Source organism: Oncorhynchus mykiss, chromosome 15 (genome assembly GCF_013265735.2).
Source record: "Oncorhynchus mykiss isolate Arlee chromosome 15, USDA_OmykA_1.1, whole genome shotgun sequence".
Lineage (NCBI taxonomy): Eukaryota > Metazoa > Chordata > Actinopteri > Salmoniformes > Salmonidae > Oncorhynchus > Oncorhynchus mykiss.
The window spans coordinates 59,173,543-59,192,791 of NC_048579.1; the positions used below are offsets into that span (position 1 = coordinate 59,173,543).

Genomic DNA, 19,249 nt, shown 5'->3' on the forward strand with positions numbered 1-19,249 from the left:
TAAATGACTTGTTTCAGCTCTGTCACATCAGCTTAGCATCTAGGCATAGGTCCTTTGTGCTGAGGACAAAGTGGCTCTATGGGTCATTCACCTGGTAGGTGGGTTTGTACTGTTCACAGGGGCCCAACAGGGGGGAGCCATCAAACATCAGGGCATGTTACAAATATCTCCCTACTGTTCCAGGGTGTCAGATGTTCTCTTTAATGATGGCCCCGCCGTGCTGATCTGGCCTCTAAGTGGATAGATTGTCTCTCTTGTTCCCACAATGCAAATGTGTTCCTAAATGGGGCTGTTTCCTGCTCAGGGTTTCTTGTAATTACAGCCCTTTGGTGGAGCTCTTTTGTTCAGCCTCTGTCTGACTCACTCACATCTGTCAGGAGAGCGGGAAACTCTAGCAGGTGTGCATTAGGGCCCTTCGGATTGGAGTCTGACGTGGACAAACATGAAAACATCACGCCTGAAGCCTACAATACAATACATGCCCTCCATTCCCTTCCCACGGGATCAATCCTATCTCCAATAGAAGAGAAGACGCCTCCTCCCACATAGCCTACTCTCTCCTGAGAGCGGCATTATATTCCGAAAGTCCTCTCCTTGCCTGCACTGAAGTGTCTCTGTCGTGGCCCGTCGTGCCTCTCCACAGCTCAGCGCCCACACTAACCTCGATGCTGCCTTTCAAAGGGAGACAAGGGAAGGCAGGGAGAACATGAAGGTGTAGGTGGAACCTTGAACTAGAGGGGAGAGTCAAAGGGCTCACAGAAGCACTGATTGCTGTGTTCATTCATAGCAATTAGCAAAGATTTCAGGGAGGGGTTTCAAGGCAAGTTAGAACCTGCGTTAGAACACATCAACGCAATTGTATACCCTTTATATAGTAGCCTGTAGGTGCATATTATGGTAAATTGTCATTATCATGGCTTGTGTTTGACACCCTGAAGGATGTCTTTGTCAGATCTGCCAGGGTCATTAAATACGTGTTGACAACACAGCTGGAGAACACAGTCCTCTCGTGCGTTCACAGCGTGTTCCCATACAACAGCTGGCAAAGCCAAAGTGAGTGAACAACAGCACCTCATGCTAACAGGCTTGCCAATGCCTGCAAAGTGATTGAACAACACCACACCCTGCTAACAGGCTTGTCAATGCCTCTAAAGTGAGTTAGCAACAGCTAACACTCTTATCCTGTGAATACACTGCACTCTCAATTGGATTATATGTTTTCTCCCATAAACACACTCAGTGAACCTACAAAGCAATCGGATCACCTTGCCATCTAGTGACTCATAGAGTATCTATCTATACATTCTTCCATCTACGGTATTATGAATCTAGTATCATGAAACAGGGCACGTTGGAAATGACTTTTGTTTCACAACCTCATTATAGTTTTTATACACTGTAGTAGTATGGAGCAATATATAAATATACAGTTGAAGTCTGAAGTTTACATATACTTAGATTGGAGTCATTAAAACTCGTTTTTCAACCACTACACAAAATAGTATGTTGTTTTGGCAATGACTCAAGTTATTTTTCCAACAATTGTTTACAGACAGATTATTTCACTTATAATTCACTGTGTCACAATTCCAGTGGGTCAGAAGTTTACATACACTAAGTTGACAGTGCCTTTAAACAGCTTGGAAAATTCCAGAAAATTATGTAATTGCTTTAGAAGCTTCTGATAGGCTAATTGACATAATTTGAGTCAATTGAAGGTGTACCTGTGGATGTATTTCAAAGCCTAAATCAAATCAAATCAAATTTTATTTGTCACATACACATACACATGGTTACCTTCAAACTCAGTGTCTCTTTGCTTGACATCATGGGAAAATCAAAAGAAATCATCCAAGAAAAAAAAATAAAATAATTGTAGACCTCCACAAGTCTGGTTCATGCTTGGGAGCAATTTCCAAACGCCTGAAAGTACCACGTTCATCTGTACAAACAATAGTACTCAAGTATAAACACCATGGGACCACGCAGCTGTCATACCGCTCAGGAAGGAGACACGTTCTGTCTCCTGGAGATGAATGTACTTTGGTGCGAAAGGTGCAAATCAATCCCAGATTGATCCCAGATCAATCCCAGCTCAATCCCAACAGCAAAGGACCTTGTGAAGATGCTGGAGGAAACCGGTACAAAAGTATCTATATCTACAGTAAAATGAGTCCTATATCGACATAACCTGAAAGGCTGCTCAGCAAGAAAGAAGCCACTGCTCTAAAACCGCCATAAAAAAGCCAGACTATGGTTTGCAACTGCACATGGGGACAAAGATCGTACCTTTTGGAGTAATGTCCTCTGGTCTGATGAAACAAAAATAGTTTTATAACTGTTCGGCCATAATGACCATCGTTATGTTTGGAGGAAAAAGGGGGAGGCTTGCAAGTCGAAGAACACCATCCCAACATGAAGCATGGGGGTGGCAGCATCATGTTGTGGGGGTGCTTTGCTGAAGGAGGGACTGGTGCACTTAACAAAATAGATGGCTTCATGAGGAGAGGAAATTATGTGGATATATTGAAGCAACATCTCAAGACAGTCAGGAAATTAAAGCTTGGTCGCAAATGGGTCTTCCAAATGGACAATGACCCCAAGCATACTTCCAAAGTTGTGGCAAAATGGCTTAAGGACAACAAAGTCAAGGTATTGGAGTGGCCATCACAAAGCCCTGACCTCAATCCTATAGAAAATGTGTGGGCAGAACTGAAAAAGCGTGTGCGAGCAAGGAGGCGTACATACTTGACTCAGTTACACCAGCTCTGTCAGGAGGAATGGGCCAAAATTCACCCAACTTATTGTGGGAAGCTTGTGGAAGGCTACCCAAAACATTTGACCCAGGTTAAACAATTTAAAGGCAATGCTACCAAATACTAATTGAGTGTATGTAAACCTCTGACCCACTGGGAATGTGATAATAGAAAAACATTTATTCTGGCATTTCACATTCTTAAAATAAGGTGGTGATCCTAACTGACCTAAGACAGGGAATTTTTACTAGGATTGAATGTCAAGAATTGTGAAAAACTGAGTTAAATGTATTTGGCTAAGGTGTATGTAAACTTCCGACTTCAACTGTATGTATCAAATCAAATTAAATGTTATTTGTCACATGCGCCGAGTACAACAGGTACTAGACCTTACAGTGAAATGCTTACTTACAAGCCCTTAATCAAAAATGCAGTGAAGAAAATACCTACGAAAAAGTAAGAGATAAAAATAACAAGTAATTAAAGAGTAGCAGTAAAATAACAATAGCGGGGTAATATACAGGGCGTACTGGTACAGAGTCAATGTGCGGGGGGGCACTGGTGTCGAGGTAATATGTACATGTAGGTAAAATTATTAAAAGTGACTATGCATAGACATTAACAGAGAGTAGCAGCAGCATAGAAGGGGGGTGGGGGGCAACACAAATTGTCTGGGTAGCTATTTGATTAGATGTTCGGGAGTCTTATTGCTTGGGGGACTTGGTACCGCTTGCCGTGCGGTAGCAGAGAGAACGGTCTATGACTAGGGTGGCTGGAGTCTTTGACAATTTTCAGGGCCTTCCTCTGACATCGCCTGGTATATAGGTCCTGGATGGCAGGAAGCTTGACCCCGGTGATGTACTGGGCCCTACGCACTACTCTGTGTAGTGCCTTGCGGAGTCGAGCAGTTTCCATACCAGGCAGTGATGCAACCCATCAGGATGCTCTCGATGCTGCAGCTGTAAAACCTTTTGAGGATCTGAGGACCAATGCCAAATATTTTTAGTCTCCTGAGGGGGAATAGGTTTTGTCATGCCCTCTTCACGACTGTCTTGGTGCACTTGGACCATGTTAGTTTGTTGGAGATGTGGATGCCAAGGAACTTGAAACTCTCAGCCTGCGTCACTACAGCCCGTCAATGAGAATATCTGGGCTATTTACTCTGCCGTCGCCCTGGTGACAGCATCGGCTGGTGACAATCTGCCCAGCACCTCTTAGCAAACAGACACCCACACACATGAAACGATTGTAAAATTGCTGTTCCTAGTTCCTGTAACAGAGACATGAATCTAAAGTAAACACACCTGGCTTCCTGCTGGTTGTTTATATGAAGTGCACAGTGGGGTAATAGTGGGTTATCCCTATGTCTTGCACGCTATAAAGGTTAGCAATACTATATTTGTTATCAATCCAATCACATGCCTGGAATCCATTTGCATGACTAGAATAGAACTGCATAAAAGTCCACACTTAAAGTAAAAAGTGGAGGTGTTAGAGGCTTTGTGAACGTCCCAAATGCCACCCTATTCCCAACATTTGGGACACAGGCTTTGTGTAGTGTGAAAGCCAGCTTCATCTGCCTAGGGCTGCTGGTAGAACCCTACAGGATCATTGTGGGATCCAGGTGTGTTTACTCAGGCTGAGCCAGCAAATGGTCACACAGAGGGAGCTCCACTCACTCATCTATAGCAGGGCCAGAGAAAACTGTCCCTGGCAGACATCTGTCACAACCAGCTAATCTTCCCTGACTCTCTCTTTCTTTGTCTTTCTTTCTCACTGTCTCTCTTTCTCTCTCGCTCTACCTTCAATTTGCCTCGCTCTCTCTGTATCTATTTATTCTATGTACAGTGGAAGCTATATTAAATTAGGTGTGTTAAACTCAACTCTTTCTCCATGTCTCCTCCAGCTTCTGCCTGGCTGCCCAGCACCACCATGGCTGAGAGTCGAAGGGAAGCCCTGGCAGCGGCCCCGATGTCCACCACTGCCTCCGCGGTCGGTGCCAACGCTACCGACATCTCCGGCACCGGATCCAGCGAGGACTTCTCCAAGCTCAAGGACAAGTTCATGAACGAGCTCAACAAAATCCCACGTGAGTCATCATGTTTGTGGTTGGTGTCCCTTAACCTGCCTGGTGACAGAGTGGTAATTGGTTGAGTAGCTACTTCCTATAGACGTCTCACACATTCCTCATAGCACCCTTGGATCGGTTCTTTAGAGACTAATTGCAATCAACAAAGTACAAGTGGTCATTATCACTGATTGTGGATAGGGACTAATGGTGTTACTCAGAAGTACTGTGACTACTTTTAGAAACCCACTTGGCATTTGAGGTGACAAGACAACAAACAGCATTGTTTAGAAAGTTTTGTTTGTTAAGTATGTCTAATTTCCAAGATTGTTGGTTTTCTCAAAGCAAATTCACTTTTTCAATCTCCAAGGTTGTCTGTGTTGCTGGGCACCCTGCGTTTCTTCCCTCCATCAATACCCTCCCCCGACAGGAGACACGACTACAGCATGTTGGAATCCTGACCAACTGTGAGCCCATCACTCCTATATAAAATTGTTCCACCCAGTGATTCTGGAGGAGACACTTGTCTTTGCCTGTAATGTCTGTGGAACAGAAGCAGTTAGTTTGGGACAGCAGCATCCTTTGTTTATCCCAAACCCCAACCTACTTATCCAGTGGACGTTGTTGCGTTCAGCCTCCCAAGTCTTAAATATAGACATATCCACCGGCTCATGTGGAAGTAATTCCCGTGTCAGGAAACGGCTCCCGTGAAAAAGAGAGGTTCTATTGCTTTAGCTCCAACGTGAATGACACCACTTGTTTTATTATGCTGTCCTACATTCATAGCACAGGGAGCCTGATTAGAGATTTATCCTGCGTCTAGGGAGGCTCATTTAAAACCAACAACATATTTGCTTTGGGAAATAAAGCCGTAGAAGCTTTAGACAGTAGTCCGTGGTCAGTATGTGCTGCCCTGGACTTTACCCCATCAGACCAGAGATAGACTTTCATTGATTGACAAGCGACAAACACTTCCTAGAAGTGTGTTGGAGCCATTGGGCGCTCCAATGAAATTAGCACCACTGAGGAGCATATGGAAGCCATAATGAAGACACTGTAGGGGGGTGACTCTGATGTCCCCTGTGCCTCAGAGTAATGGTCCCTCATATCAGAACTGTTTCACCGTGAGAGGGCTTGAAGATATACCACCTGCCACATCTAGCTACTAAACCCCCCCCCCCCCAATCCTAGCCAGCAACAGCTAACCTGGTGCCTCAGCACTCTCACAATGGAGTTGTGTTACCCTTCCAAAACACCCGGTCTTTCTCTCTTTTTGCTGTCTGTATTTGGCAATGACATGGTGGCAACCAGCCCATTAGGCTTTGTAACAACCCATGTACCACCTCTCTCCCTAATTATCACATTGCGTGATGTGGACAACGACTAAATAAGGGGTTGTTGGGTGTGCCTCAGACAGAGATGCTATCTGAAAGCAGCCACCGAAAAAGCCACTCCATGATAGTAGAGTTTAAATTACAGTTTTTGCTCCAGCACTCAGTCAGAAATAGAAAACGAGAAGCTCCGCGCCGAGCGCTGCCAGCCTGATGAATGCCCAACGACGTGTTTGTGCCAGGGAATATCGATACAGCTACTCCCAGTATTGGGACAGGTCATTAATGAATAAGACAGAATCAATTCATTGCCATAGCAAATTATTCATTGTGGGTATTTCTACATAGAAATAGATGGTTATCTATAAGACTTGACTCCTGGAGGTAAAGCTGAATGCACGGTGTTGTCAGAGTCGGGCATCTTGTGCTGTATCTCTGGTATAACCCAGTGGAATGCCTTGTGACATTAACAAAGATCCATGGATTAATCTCCAAGCCAGAAGCTCCTCTTCAGCCCCATCTGTTGGCCGATGCTGCTAGAAGTGGCAGTTTTTCAAACGGAGTTGAATTTCATCCCTCCAAAAATCTTCAGTGTTTTCTTCATACATTTTCCCTTCTCAAAAGTATTTTAAACCCCCAAACCTGGTTTTAAAAAACAATTAAGCAACACCACATGGAACAACGCCTCTCCCCCATGTGACCTGCTTGTTGTGTGTAAGTACTGACATGTATGTGTAACTGATAGATGCACACACACATACATTTCAAAACATGAACATGTAGTGTATGGAAATTGTTAAGTCTTTAGTCTGTAATGTATTGTTCGTCACGTGCCCAGTAAGACTAGCTGTTGCCATTGGCGTCAGCTAATCGGGATTAAAATAAATCAAATCATTTCTCATTCGCTGTCTCAAAACTATTTCACACCAAGGAGGACCTACAACAAAGACGATGTTATTAAAAGCATTACTTCCTCCATTACCTGCTGTAGCTCCATCCGCAAGGATGTTTGTTGAGATTAATGCAGACTGTCCCATTTTTTTCTCTCTTTCAAGTTTACCACTAAAGGTTTGTGGTCAGACTACTGACAGTATTGGCTTGCATGAAGTAATGTGTATGGAGAACGCCATGTGATGCCGTAGCGAGCGCCACATAAAGCTCATGGCCACACTCAGAGGGGTGTATCCGCTGCAGCTGTCTGTTTGTGTTGGGCCGCACCACACCATGCTCAGGGCCTTGTGGCCTAAGAGGGAGGCGTTGTAATGAATTTTCCAGCACTCCCTCTAAACACCAAAGGGTTTTTGTTTTCAGTGACAATAATGAACCTCTCAGTGTTAGAAATGCTTTGCTCCATAACTGCTGTCTCCACACTCTCCTCCATTACTCTAAATAACACAGACAAACGTATTGAAAATTACATTTCTAAAAACATGTATTTTCAAAGGCTGTCAATATGAGTGGGTTTTTCACACCTGTTTCTGTGGGAATTACACTGAAAGCTATACATACTCATTACAAAATGGACTGTTTGGGATTTTAAAAGAAATTAAATGTACAGGTGACTGAAAACTCTAACATTTCAAAAAAAAAAAATTTAGAATAATTACTGAGTAGTTTATTTCACTTAGATTCTGCTCAGAAATGACAGCACCCTTTGAGGATTAGACTGGTGGTAGATTAGCAAAGACAAACTTCTCTGTCCCTCTCTGTCTGGCTCTAGTCCCGGTCCTCTCCCGGCCCTTGGACTGAGCCAGTAGGCCTGCCATGAGGCAGCAGGAGGGGGCTGGGGGACCAGAACTTAGAGCTAGCAGCTTACAGACGGGAAGAACAGCCCTCCTCGGACCAAACTTCTTGCCCCCCCGCCCAACCGAGCCCATGTCAGGAGGGTGCTCCATGGAGTGCAGGGGGAGATCCCCCCCTCATCAACAGTGTGATGCTTGACCCTTTTGAGAGTCCCAGTACGCTACCTCCCACCTTACCCACCCCCAGAGTAGCCTTTCAAAGAAGGGAATCAGAGGCCTGGTCCGAAACTCAATCACTTTCTTCCTCATTAGTTTTACATAAATCTTAACACAAATACCAGTTTGTGTAGCTAGTTACTTTTTCTGTTACATATTCATCCTACCCCATTTGCAGCTATTGTTGCACTGTCATTGTTATTGTTCCCACAGTGGGAAAGGGCAAGGACTGGGGGTGCTGCTCTTGTTGGCATAACAACATGTAATGTCAAGGTTAATTGACCAACAGTGTGCTGTCACAATATATTAGTTTGTGTTGCCATGCCTATTACCCTGATACATCATCACCCCCCCCCCCCCCCCCCCCCCCCCGCCCACTACTGTTGCCAGTCTATTGGATCCTTTGTATAATGATGTAAGGAGGCACATATCTCCTCAGAGGACCATGGGTAATGTGATGACAAGCAGGAAGCTCCCCCTGTGCCCCGGGGCAGACCCCAAGTGACTGATTACTATGGGCCCGTCCCATCAACCTCACCCGTCGTGAAAAATCTAACCGCTCCAACTCCCTCAGACTGCCTCTGCCCTGTGGCCGGAAACATTGAGATAGTATTGCATTCTGCCCCAAAACTAGATAATGAAATAGAGCCCTTTAGCTTCCATTATTCCTACTTTGTGTCTCACCAATTTGACTGATCCTGCTCTATCTATTGCCACACTGACAGTGGTTGTGTCTCTCAGTTGAGCATCACTTCAATAGACATCAGTGCACATAAATGTACACTATACTCAATAATATACTAAATATACTGTACATCAATGTTACTTTTTATTGTTGGGTAAGAGTTTCACGGTAAAGTCTACACCTGTTCTTGTCAGCACACGTGACAAATACAATTTGATTTGAACAATACTCATCAATATACACATCAATAATATGCATCAATATTACATGAATATTCACATCAAAACACTAAAAGCAAAACACAATCATAGAAAACAAACATTATTCAGTAAAAATGTCCTCAATCGTTTTTAATTGTCCCAGTGGCACCAATTCATCCTATTTTAGAGAGCCTTGGAGATCATTCCAGGTGAAAAAAAACACATTTTAAAATTTTAAAATTTTAAATTTACCTACCTGTAACTCAGTGGAGATTGTAGGGATGTCCAGTTAGCCATCCCTAACGTCTGGTATCTCATACGTCTAGAAGTTAGCAAGTTAACAATTAAGTAACAATGAAGCTACAGAATGCAGTGATGTGTACTGAACGAATTGTCTGTAATAAACACTAGTGCACTATGATAAACTGCATCAAAAGGCTTAAATACAGTGGCAGCTGCATTCATATAGGCAACATCCCCATAGTCTATAACCCAGAATGAATGTTGACTGAATTATTTGTTTTCTGCTATTTAATTAAAGTCATGACAGATTCCTTTAAAATAAGCTGTTAAATAGAGCCAAGAGTCTCTTACAGATGACGTTCAGTAAAATGGCGGACTTTGTGAGAGGATTACCTTTCAGTTACTGTAACCTTTTCTTCTTCATCCACAGAGAGTATGTCTGAAAAGATGTGTTAGAACCAAAAGTCCCTCATCCTGTTTGCATTGTTCCGTGTGTCAAGAGTTCCATAGCCTTTGGCAGTCTGCAAGGTTTTGTTAAAAAACCCTGTCTGATAACTCAGCTGTCATATTTCAATGGTCCCCATTCCAGCCGGTTATCAGATCAATTCTGTCTGGAAGAAAAAAAAACAAAGGTTTGATAAGAAAGCGGGCGACTCGGAGCGCCAGACAAATGCAGCTGGAGCCTTCTGGTTCGGAGCGAATGAGCCAAAAGGCCATGCTGTGTCCTTGAAGGCACCCGGAGGACGTTGATATTCACAGCTGAAAGCCGTCTCATTGTGTGGCGTCGAGGCACATTGGCTGCCGCTGACTGGATGGTTTTTGACTACGGCTGCAGAAATGTGATTTGCGCCTCTCCTCCGGAGCTGTGAACACCAAACACGCATTCCATCATCCGGCGCCTGCATCATTTTCCGTTCACCGTTGTGTGTGGCGAAACGAGAGTTAACTACTGCTTAAAGTTGAAGTGCAGTGCACCCGCTGGCGTCGCGGTCTCAAGAGAGAATAGACGCACCATGTAGTTAATTAGGGAATGCTTTTATTGCTTTCGGGGACTCAGGTTATTTTAATTAAGCAACACAAAAGTGTCTTTCAGTATTAGACACATGCCCAATAAAATAGATAAGGCCTGAGTTATTGCGTTGGATTTCACAGCAATGGGCTGTGCATTATAACAGTTGTACCACTGATGACAACACATTGTAAATAACCACAGAAGGTGGCAGTACCATTTAAACATATTATATTTCATGATGCACAACGGAATCCAATTGCAGTGCAGTCTGCCTCGTCAAAATAATGCCACATTTCACTGTTATTTTCGCGATCGTTTGTAGAAACGGACCACGGCGCAGCGGATGTTGAGTTCCACATAATTGTTATGATAAAGTGAAACTTAACAAAGACAAATAAACAATAAACTAACAACGAACCGTGACTACAGAGGTGCTACGTGCACTAACTCTAAACACAATATCCCACAAACACAGGTGGGAACAAACACTACTTAAATATGATCCCCAATTAGAGACAATGATTACCAGCTGTCTCTAATTGGGAATCATACAAATCACCAACATAGAAACATGAAAACTAGAACACCCACATAGAAAAAATAAACTAGACTAACACCCCAGTCACCTGACCTGGAGCTGGACCGGACACCGTGCTCGGACTGGGCATCGGCGCAGAGGAGAGCTCCTGCCATGGAGCTGGACTGGACGCCGTGTCTGGAAGCTCCGGAACGTTGACCCTCGCTGAAGGTTCCGGACCGTTGACCGTCGCTGGAGGTTCCGGACCGTGGACCGTCTCATGAGGTTCCGGACCGCTGACCATCGTTGGAGGTTCCGTACTGTGGACCGTCTCAGGAGGTGGGAACCGTCGCCGGAAGCTCTGGACTGGGAACCGTCGCCGGAAGCTCCGGACTGGGAACCGTCGCCGGAAGCTCCGAACTGGGAACCGTCGCCGGAAGTTCCGAACTGGGATCCGTCGCCGGAAGCTCCGGACTGGGAACCGTCGCCGGAAGCTCCGGACTGGGAACTGTCGCCGGAAGCTCTGGACTGGGAACCGTCGCTGCGTGGGGCCGGCACTGGTGGTACCGGGCTGGTGACACGCACCTAAGGGAGAGTGCAGGGAGAAGGAACAGGACGTACTGGGCTGTGAAGGCGCACCGGAGACCTGGTGCGTATAGCCTGCATCAATGGTACCGGTTCGATGACACACCTCACACTTACGTAAGTGTGAGGAGCTTGCATTGGACTTACTGGGCTGTGGAGACGTACATCTGGGCGAGTGCGAGGAGCAGGCACAGGACGTACCGGACTGTGGAGGCGCACTGGAGGCCTCCCAGTCCAGAGCTTCCGGCGACGGTTCCCACCTCCTGAGACGGTCCACAGTACGGAACCTCCAACGATGGTCAGCGGTCCGGAACCTCATGAGACGGTCCACGGTCCGGAACCTCCAGCGACGGTCAACGGTCCGGAACCTTCAGCGAGGGTCAACGTTCCGGAGCTTCCAGACACGGCGTCCAGTCCAGCTCCATGGCAGGAGCTCTCCTCTGCGCCGATGCCCAGTCCGAGCACGGTGTCCGGTCCAGCTCCAGGTCAGGTGACTGGGGTGTTAGTCTAGTTTATTTTTTCTATGTGGGTGTTCTAGTTTTCATGTTTCTATGTTGGTGATTTGTATGATTCCCAATTAGTGGGACCGGCACAGATTGCACCGGACTGGTAACACACTCCTCCAAACGCCTGCGTTGCCGCATACTCCTGGCCAACAGCAGCTGCAAACGCAGATTAGGAAGGAACAGACAGAGTATCCCATCTACCACACAATGACATCACTACAACGTATCCAATTTACCAGCAGAGACATTCTTCAATGGACAAAGGACTCGGTTGGGCAAGACGGCCTTCCATCTAACACCAACCTACCGAAGCGCAGCTCAGAGTAAATAGTTATTTCATTTTCCTTTTCCAAATGGGCAGTAATTTAGAATGCATAAGATGCTGTATTTACGATAGCACAGCTTCGCCATTTGTTCCTCAGTCTTCCCGCTCTTTCACTCAAACCCAGCCCTTTTCTTTTGTGTAACAAGCTGTCATATCTGTTCCGCCCGCTAGGGACGTTTTCCTTTATGACGTTATTTGTAATCAAGTTATGATTTAATTATGTGTATGTGTAATTCTGTGTGATTGGTTAGTTATTTAGGAAATAAATAATTAAACCCAATTTTGTATTGCTGATTCAACTTGTTAGCCAGGGTTCGTGCAGATAACCAAGAATTTACAACTTTCAGATGAGACTGAATTTAGATGACGATTAATATTGACTGCTATTGATGTAAAATATTACTAGGTCTTTAAAAGTTTATTCGGGAAGATAACAGCTCTATAAATATTATTTTTTGGTGCCCCGACTCTCTAGTTAATTACATTAACATGATTAGCTCAATCAGGTAATATTAATTACGGAGAAATTATTTTATAGAATAGCATGTCATATCACTTAATCCTGCATAGCCAAAGACACGACAATTATATAAAGGTATCGATAATTACCATACTAATGCAAAGTGACATAATTTTACCACTAAAACAATTATAACAAACAAGTTTCAAAACAATATTTTGTATTTTTCAAATGTTTTTCTTCAACAACTTTGTGAGCAACAGAAAACCAGTTTTTCGGAGACCACAGCTCAAGGGGGTGAATTCAAAATGGGGTGTATCGGGGGAGATTGTCCCTGCCATTAGCACACCACTGTGCCAAGGCCAAGGCTGTAGATCCCAAAGATATTTTAGAGCATCACTCAATGTTTTTCCTAAAAGGAGAGTGCTTATCGATTTTGTCAACAGCGCATTGATTTTGTTCTCTCCCTTTCCCTCCTCTCTGACGGCGAGGAGGTGAGGGAAATTCAGTGAAGCGCTGGTGAGCCAAAGCCCCAGGGAGAATAGACCGTCATATATTTCTCCTGTGATGGTTCTTTCTAGTGGCCTGCAGATATAGAGTCTTCAAAGTAGCACCGAAAGGTGACAAACGTTAGATTTACAATGAAGCCAATTGCCTCCCATTGTTCCATACGAATAGAGTTAGTAGTACCACAACAGGTTTCTGAGTACAGAGAGGAAATGTACTATGTAATCTTTTCTATGGTCATAATTATTCTGTAATTATACTGAACAAAAATATAAACGCATATGCAACAATTTCAACCATTTTACTAAGCTGCAGTTCATATAAGGAAATCAGTCAGTTGAAATAAATCAAATCAAATCAAATGTATTTATATAGCCCTTCTTACATCAGCTGATCTCAAAGTGCTGTACAGAAACCCAGCCTAAAACTCCAAACAGCAAGCAATGCAGGTGTAGAAGCACGGTGACTAGGAAAAACTCCCTAGAAAGGCCAAAACCTAGGAAGAAACCTAGCGAGGAACCAGGCTATGTGGGGTGGCCAGTCCTCTTCTGGCTGTGCCGGGTGGAGATTATAACAGAACATGGCCAAGATGTTCAAATGTTCATAAATGACCAGCATGGTCCAATAATAATAAGGCAGAACAGTTGAAACTGGAGCAGCAGCACGGCCAGGTGGACTGGGGACAGCAAGGAGTCGTCATGTCAGGTAGTCCTGAGGCATGGTCCTAGGGCTCAGGTCCTCCTCCGAGAGAGAGAAAGAGAGAATTAGAGAGAGCACACTTAAATTCACACAGGACACCGAATAGGACAGGAGAAGTACTCCAGATATAACAAACTGACCCTAGCCCCCCGACACATAAACTACTGCAGCATAAAGCCAGGCCAACCCACTGGAGAGCCAGACCCAGCCAATTAGAATGAGTTTTTCCACACAAAAAAGCTTTATTACAGACAATTCTCAGTTTCATCAGCTGTCTGGATGGCTGGTCTCAGATGATCCCCAGGTGAAGACGCCGATGTGGAGGTCCTGCGCTGGCGTGGTTACACGTGGTCTGCAGTTGTGAGGCCGGTTGGACGTACTGCCAAATTCTCGAAAATGACGTTGGAGGCGGCTTATGGTAGAGAAATTAACATTCAATTCTCTGGCAACAGCTGTGGTGGACATTCCTGCTGTCAGCATGCCAATTTCACGCTCCCTCAAAACTTGTTTGGCAAAACTGCACATTTTAGAGTGGCCTTTTATTGTCCGCAGCACAATGTGCACCTGTGTAATGATCATGCTGTTCATTCAGCTTCTTGATATGCCACATCTGTCAAGTGGATGGATTATCTTGGCAAAGGAGAATGCTCACTAACAGGGATGTAAACAAATACGCTTTTTGTGCTTATGGAACATTTCTGGGATCTTTTATTTCAGCTCATGAAGCATTGGACCAGCACTTACATGTTGTGTTTATATTTTTGTTCAGTATAGCGTGGTGGAATTTATTTAGGTGGGAAAACTGTTCAATTATCAGATCCTTCAGTGATAAAGTAAATCAAACCAGCCTGAATCTACCACTCGGTCTCCATCTTGTGTTTGGTAAATATTGACAAAAACATAGTTTGTTTGCTGATGGGCCTGTTGGTAGCCCTCTCTGTTGCTAATGGGTCTGTTGGTGGCCCTCTCTGTTGCTGTTGGGGGACCTCTCTGTTGCTGATGGGCCTGTTGGTGGCCCTCTCTGTTGCTGATGGGCATGTCGGTGGCCCTCTCTGTTGCTGATGGGCCTGTTGGTGGCCCTCTCTGTTGCTGATGGGCATGTTGGTGGCCCTCTCTGTTGCTGATGGGCCTGTTGGTGGCCCTCTCTGTTGCTGATGGGCCTGTTGGTGGTCCTCTCTGTTACTGATGGGCCTGTTGGTGGCCCTCTCTGTTGAAAGGAGGTGTGGGTTGCAAGGTGTTTGATGTTTGTGAGCAGAAGCTGTAATTATCCCACCAGAATGGAGGAGCCTGACACTGTGTTTCTGTCCTCATTATTTACAGCACGTCTGTCCACTCTGATACTTTTAACAACCCACTTTTGTGCCGTGCATAGCTGGTGGCTGTGTGTGTGTGTGTTCTGTCGGGGAGAACTGCCTGACTCCTGTTGTTTAGATGGGCGTCCCTGTTTGTCAGCAGGCTGTTAGAGTGATCACTGTGCTGTGGAGCTGAGCGGCTCCCTGTCTGCCTGTGACTGGACCTTTCAGCTGGACTGTTTAGTCCATTCAGCCTCATATAAAATAGGGCCTACAGTGGGGAGGAAAAAAACATGTCATTACATTCTTAATTAAAGTAACATAACGGTCCATCGCTGTTTTAGTATCCTTTGCCGAGTAGGTCACATCCACGAGCAATGCTAAGAAATTGACTGGCAACATAACAAAAGCTCTCAAAGAAAGTTCTCAGAAACTGGCTAGTATGAGATGAATCTGAGACAAACGTATGAATAGGAACTCTCTTTGAGAAAGAAGTGTCAAAACCCATGAACATGATGAGTGGTCATGCAATCACTGACTCGACATGGTCACGCTACAGTTGGTAACTCGCTCTCCAACAGGCCCTGCAAATTACCTCTACACCCTGACCCATGTGCCCGTGATTGGTGTGAAAGTATCAGTTGTCAGAGAGAAATGTTTTGTTTAAATGCAAGTGGAAAATACCAACCTCTGTTATTTCCACTAAATTGGCCGAGGATGCTCAGTGAAGCGTCGGGACGCTTAAAACGTCTCTCTTCGAGGGCAATCGTTAGGAGTCCATGTCTAGACTGCAGATCGGGGACTCTGCCACCCACCACTGGTGATCAAAGTCTTCCGTCTGCACGTTACCTTTACATTGTAGCAATTCAGGTTAAGTGCCTTGCTCAAGGGCACATCAGCAGATTTTTCATCTAGTCGGCTCTGGATTCGAATCAGCAACCTTTCGGTTACTGGCCCAACGCTCTTAACCGCTAGGTGACCTGCCATCCCACATCCTTATGTCTTTCTCTGTGTCCTCATTCACTCCAGCTGCTGCTGCAGCCGCTCTCTTCAACAAGTAGTCTCAACGTCCCGCCATCAGAGTCATTCGTCAGATGCAGGGAGATGGTGAACAGGCATTTCTGGTCAGACAATGGTGCCATATTCTGGACGAGGCACTTTTGGTTGTTTGAGAAAAGAAGAGTGAGAGCAATGGTGCGGTTTTCTTCATCCAGGTATGGCCCCATCTTTGACATCAGCTCGTTTAACCTGTGTCCCTGTGTGTCCCTCTCCAGTGCCAAATTGGGCCATCGTCTCCATCGCCTTCGTGGCCGTGGTCCTGGTCCTCTCCTGCTGCTTCTGCATCTGCAAGAAGTGGATATTCAAGAAGAAGAACAAGAAGAAGGGCAAAGACAAGGGCAAGAATGCCATCAACATGATGGACGTGAACGACGGTGCGAAAACCGAGGTAAAGACTTTGTACAACTGCCATTGAACGTTATTGATTAGAGTTAATAGTTTCTTAGTCAACAGTAGTATTTGATAATGCCAAGTTTCTTTTGTATTTTCTACTTTCTACTCATATATACTGTATATAACTTACCTTTTACTTCAAGGTATAAAAATAATAATTGTTATATACATTTTTATACATTGTGAGTCTCTTTCATTTTATCTGTGACTGACTGTAGCCAGAAATGACGTCACTGACTTTTATTACACTTACCAGGCACCTGGCGTACATTGATGATTGAAACCTATAAATAAATTAATATACAGTATATGTCAGAATAATAATCTTCACATAACAAAGCGATTTCACTTTACAATTTATCAGACATACATATAGTTTAGGCCAGGGGTGGGCAGTCGTTTTGGCTCGAGGGACAAAATTCAACGGAGGGCCGCACAGATTTTTTTTAGATACTTTGTATCTAGTTTTAAAAGTTCAAGTGCGGCCTGGAGTGTTTTGTTATAACCCAAAATAATTGAATGGGCCCGCGTGCCGTAGTTTGACCCGCACCTGGTTTAGGCCAAACTCTCCCCCAAGAAGACCAGTGGACACACATAACACACGACTTGTGTTGACATTGTTGCGTCTGCGATGACTCCTCCCCATCCACTCTGATTGCAGGACTGTTAAGGAAGCCTGTCGTTTATAATAGCCTCAGAGAGAGAATTCAATCTCTCTTTCTGTTCCTCTCAGTATTTTAATGTGTTAAGAACAATGAACGCTGAGTACGATATGCTGTATTGCCAGTGGTATCAACCCAGAGAAATGACATTAGCTAATTACCAGTGAGGGGAGTGAATTAATTCCGCCCTCCCTCTCCAACGCACACAGAGAGAATAGGGAACACACAGCTCTTTAACCCCAGTTAGAATGCTAATTGCATTAACGAAGGCTCTCACCCCCCCCCCCCCGACAAAGTTAGTTTAATTTGCCGTCTGTCCACGCCAACACCGCTCACATCATCATTCAGGGACATTGAATTGGGGTAGAGGACAATGCCCTGTGAGATGATGTAGGAGTAGGGAATTGAATAGCCACACAGGCCAGAGATGCAGAGGTGTTACACAGTCTGATAAGGAGTGAGCTCCACAGGTTTCATCTGATTCATACCAAAGAGCTTTTGTTGAAATGCTTACAATTCTTTGATTTGTAGAGGCCTCTGCCTTGTGTCCTTGTTCCTAGTGACAGTTGGTAAGCTTTATAATAACACTGATTTATCTTAAACTTCTCCCCATAGAATTACAATGACTTCAATCTAGAATTAATTATATTTAGATACACAACTTTTCCTGTGCTGATTTAGGAGCTGCTACGACTACACGTCAAGCAATTAGGCTACGCACTGCCAATACAACACCCCTATCGGTTCCATATGCAACACACCTATTGGTTAGATATTCTAGAGGCGGGGCCATGGGCTTCCGAGCGGTCATTTCTCCTGGTGTGCCCAGACTCTTGTGTTAACTCCTGTGTGTGGTTGTTTTAATGTGTGTTTCTTCCTTCTATGTCCTCCTTATCTGTGTTGTGTCTGATGACTGTGCGGGATTGTCACTGGCGGTAGGTTCCCAATTGTTGTTGGATCCTCCTTAAGCCTGCTGCTCTGATGTTTTGATAGCCTCTTGACAACAACTTACCCCTATAGAACCAAATATATGTAACTATGCATACAGTACATGTATATCTGCTCTATATATGTGCGTAGTCTTGCACATGCACATATATATGTATGAAAGAAGCCCTGGGCGCGCTTTAACAAGGTTGAACCACACTGATTCTCCATCTGGCGCCTTTTCAATCTTTGCTTTGCATTTCAAAACAAAGATGTGCCTATGAGCTAAAGTAGAATGGTTAAGTTGCTAGGTTACTGCTTTTGAAACCTGTAGTAAGGTTTAGACATACAGTAGCTTTACGTTCACCTGAAGCATTCACCTGAACACACATTCACCTGAAGCCAACAGGCAGATTGACTTGACTTTGACTTAACCCAGTAAAATACCTAATACACATTGTGGGTGTTGAACATGGCTGTCTATTCTGCTGTACTCCTCTCCTCTCTCTGTGCAAGCAATAACGAACAAACAATTACATGTTTTATAGTTTTGCTTAGGGAAAAATTTACTATAGGTTTGCTTGCACCAGGAGGGGACTCAGATGGGCCGTACAAATTCCAAACAAATCTATGTTGTTCAGCCTTGATGCTTTCACACCAGCAACCTGACCATCACCATGACAACCATGACAACATCTCTTACCAACACCTACCTACCTACTGCTGGCATGATGCTTATAGCTTCCATGGCGTGGGGGTAACACATGCAGCTGAGTGTTCGGACAATGCGATTGTGTCTCCTGATGGGTGAATGATAAGTAAACTGAGAATGTGGGGGTCACAACCAGAGTACTGTTCTGTTTACTGAGAATGCCCTGCATGCAACAATGACAGTCTGACAATGTCTGACCTTTGGAAGGCAACTTTGACACTGAATGTAATTGAGAGCTAGTTTTTGCCTCTTTAATCGCATGCTATTCAATAACAAACTGACTGCCCCCTGCCTCGAACCCGCCTCTCCCCCATCACTACCAGCATCCCTTCAGAACCAGGCTAGCAAAGGA

The 19,249-nt window shown here is 44.7% G+C and overlaps 1 protein-coding gene across 4 annotated transcripts in view; it reads left to right on the plus strand.

The window, feature by feature from the left end:
* The window catches only part of LOC110490458 (synaptotagmin-1), a 213,885-nt gene that overhangs the window by 165,987 nt on the left and 28,649 nt on the right, over window positions 1–19,249 (plus strand). For all 4 annotated transcript variants that reach the window (XM_036944838.1, XM_036944841.1, XM_036944839.1 and 1 more), the window contains 2 exons: window positions 4,663–4,845; window positions 16,419–16,591. In XM_036944838.1, the coding sequence (XP_036800733.1) occupies window positions 4,689–4,845; window positions 16,419–16,591 (330 nt within the window). In that variant the 5' untranslated portion in view covers window positions 4,663–4,688. The remainder of the gene's footprint in view (window positions 1–4,662; window positions 4,846–16,418; window positions 16,592–19,249) is intronic.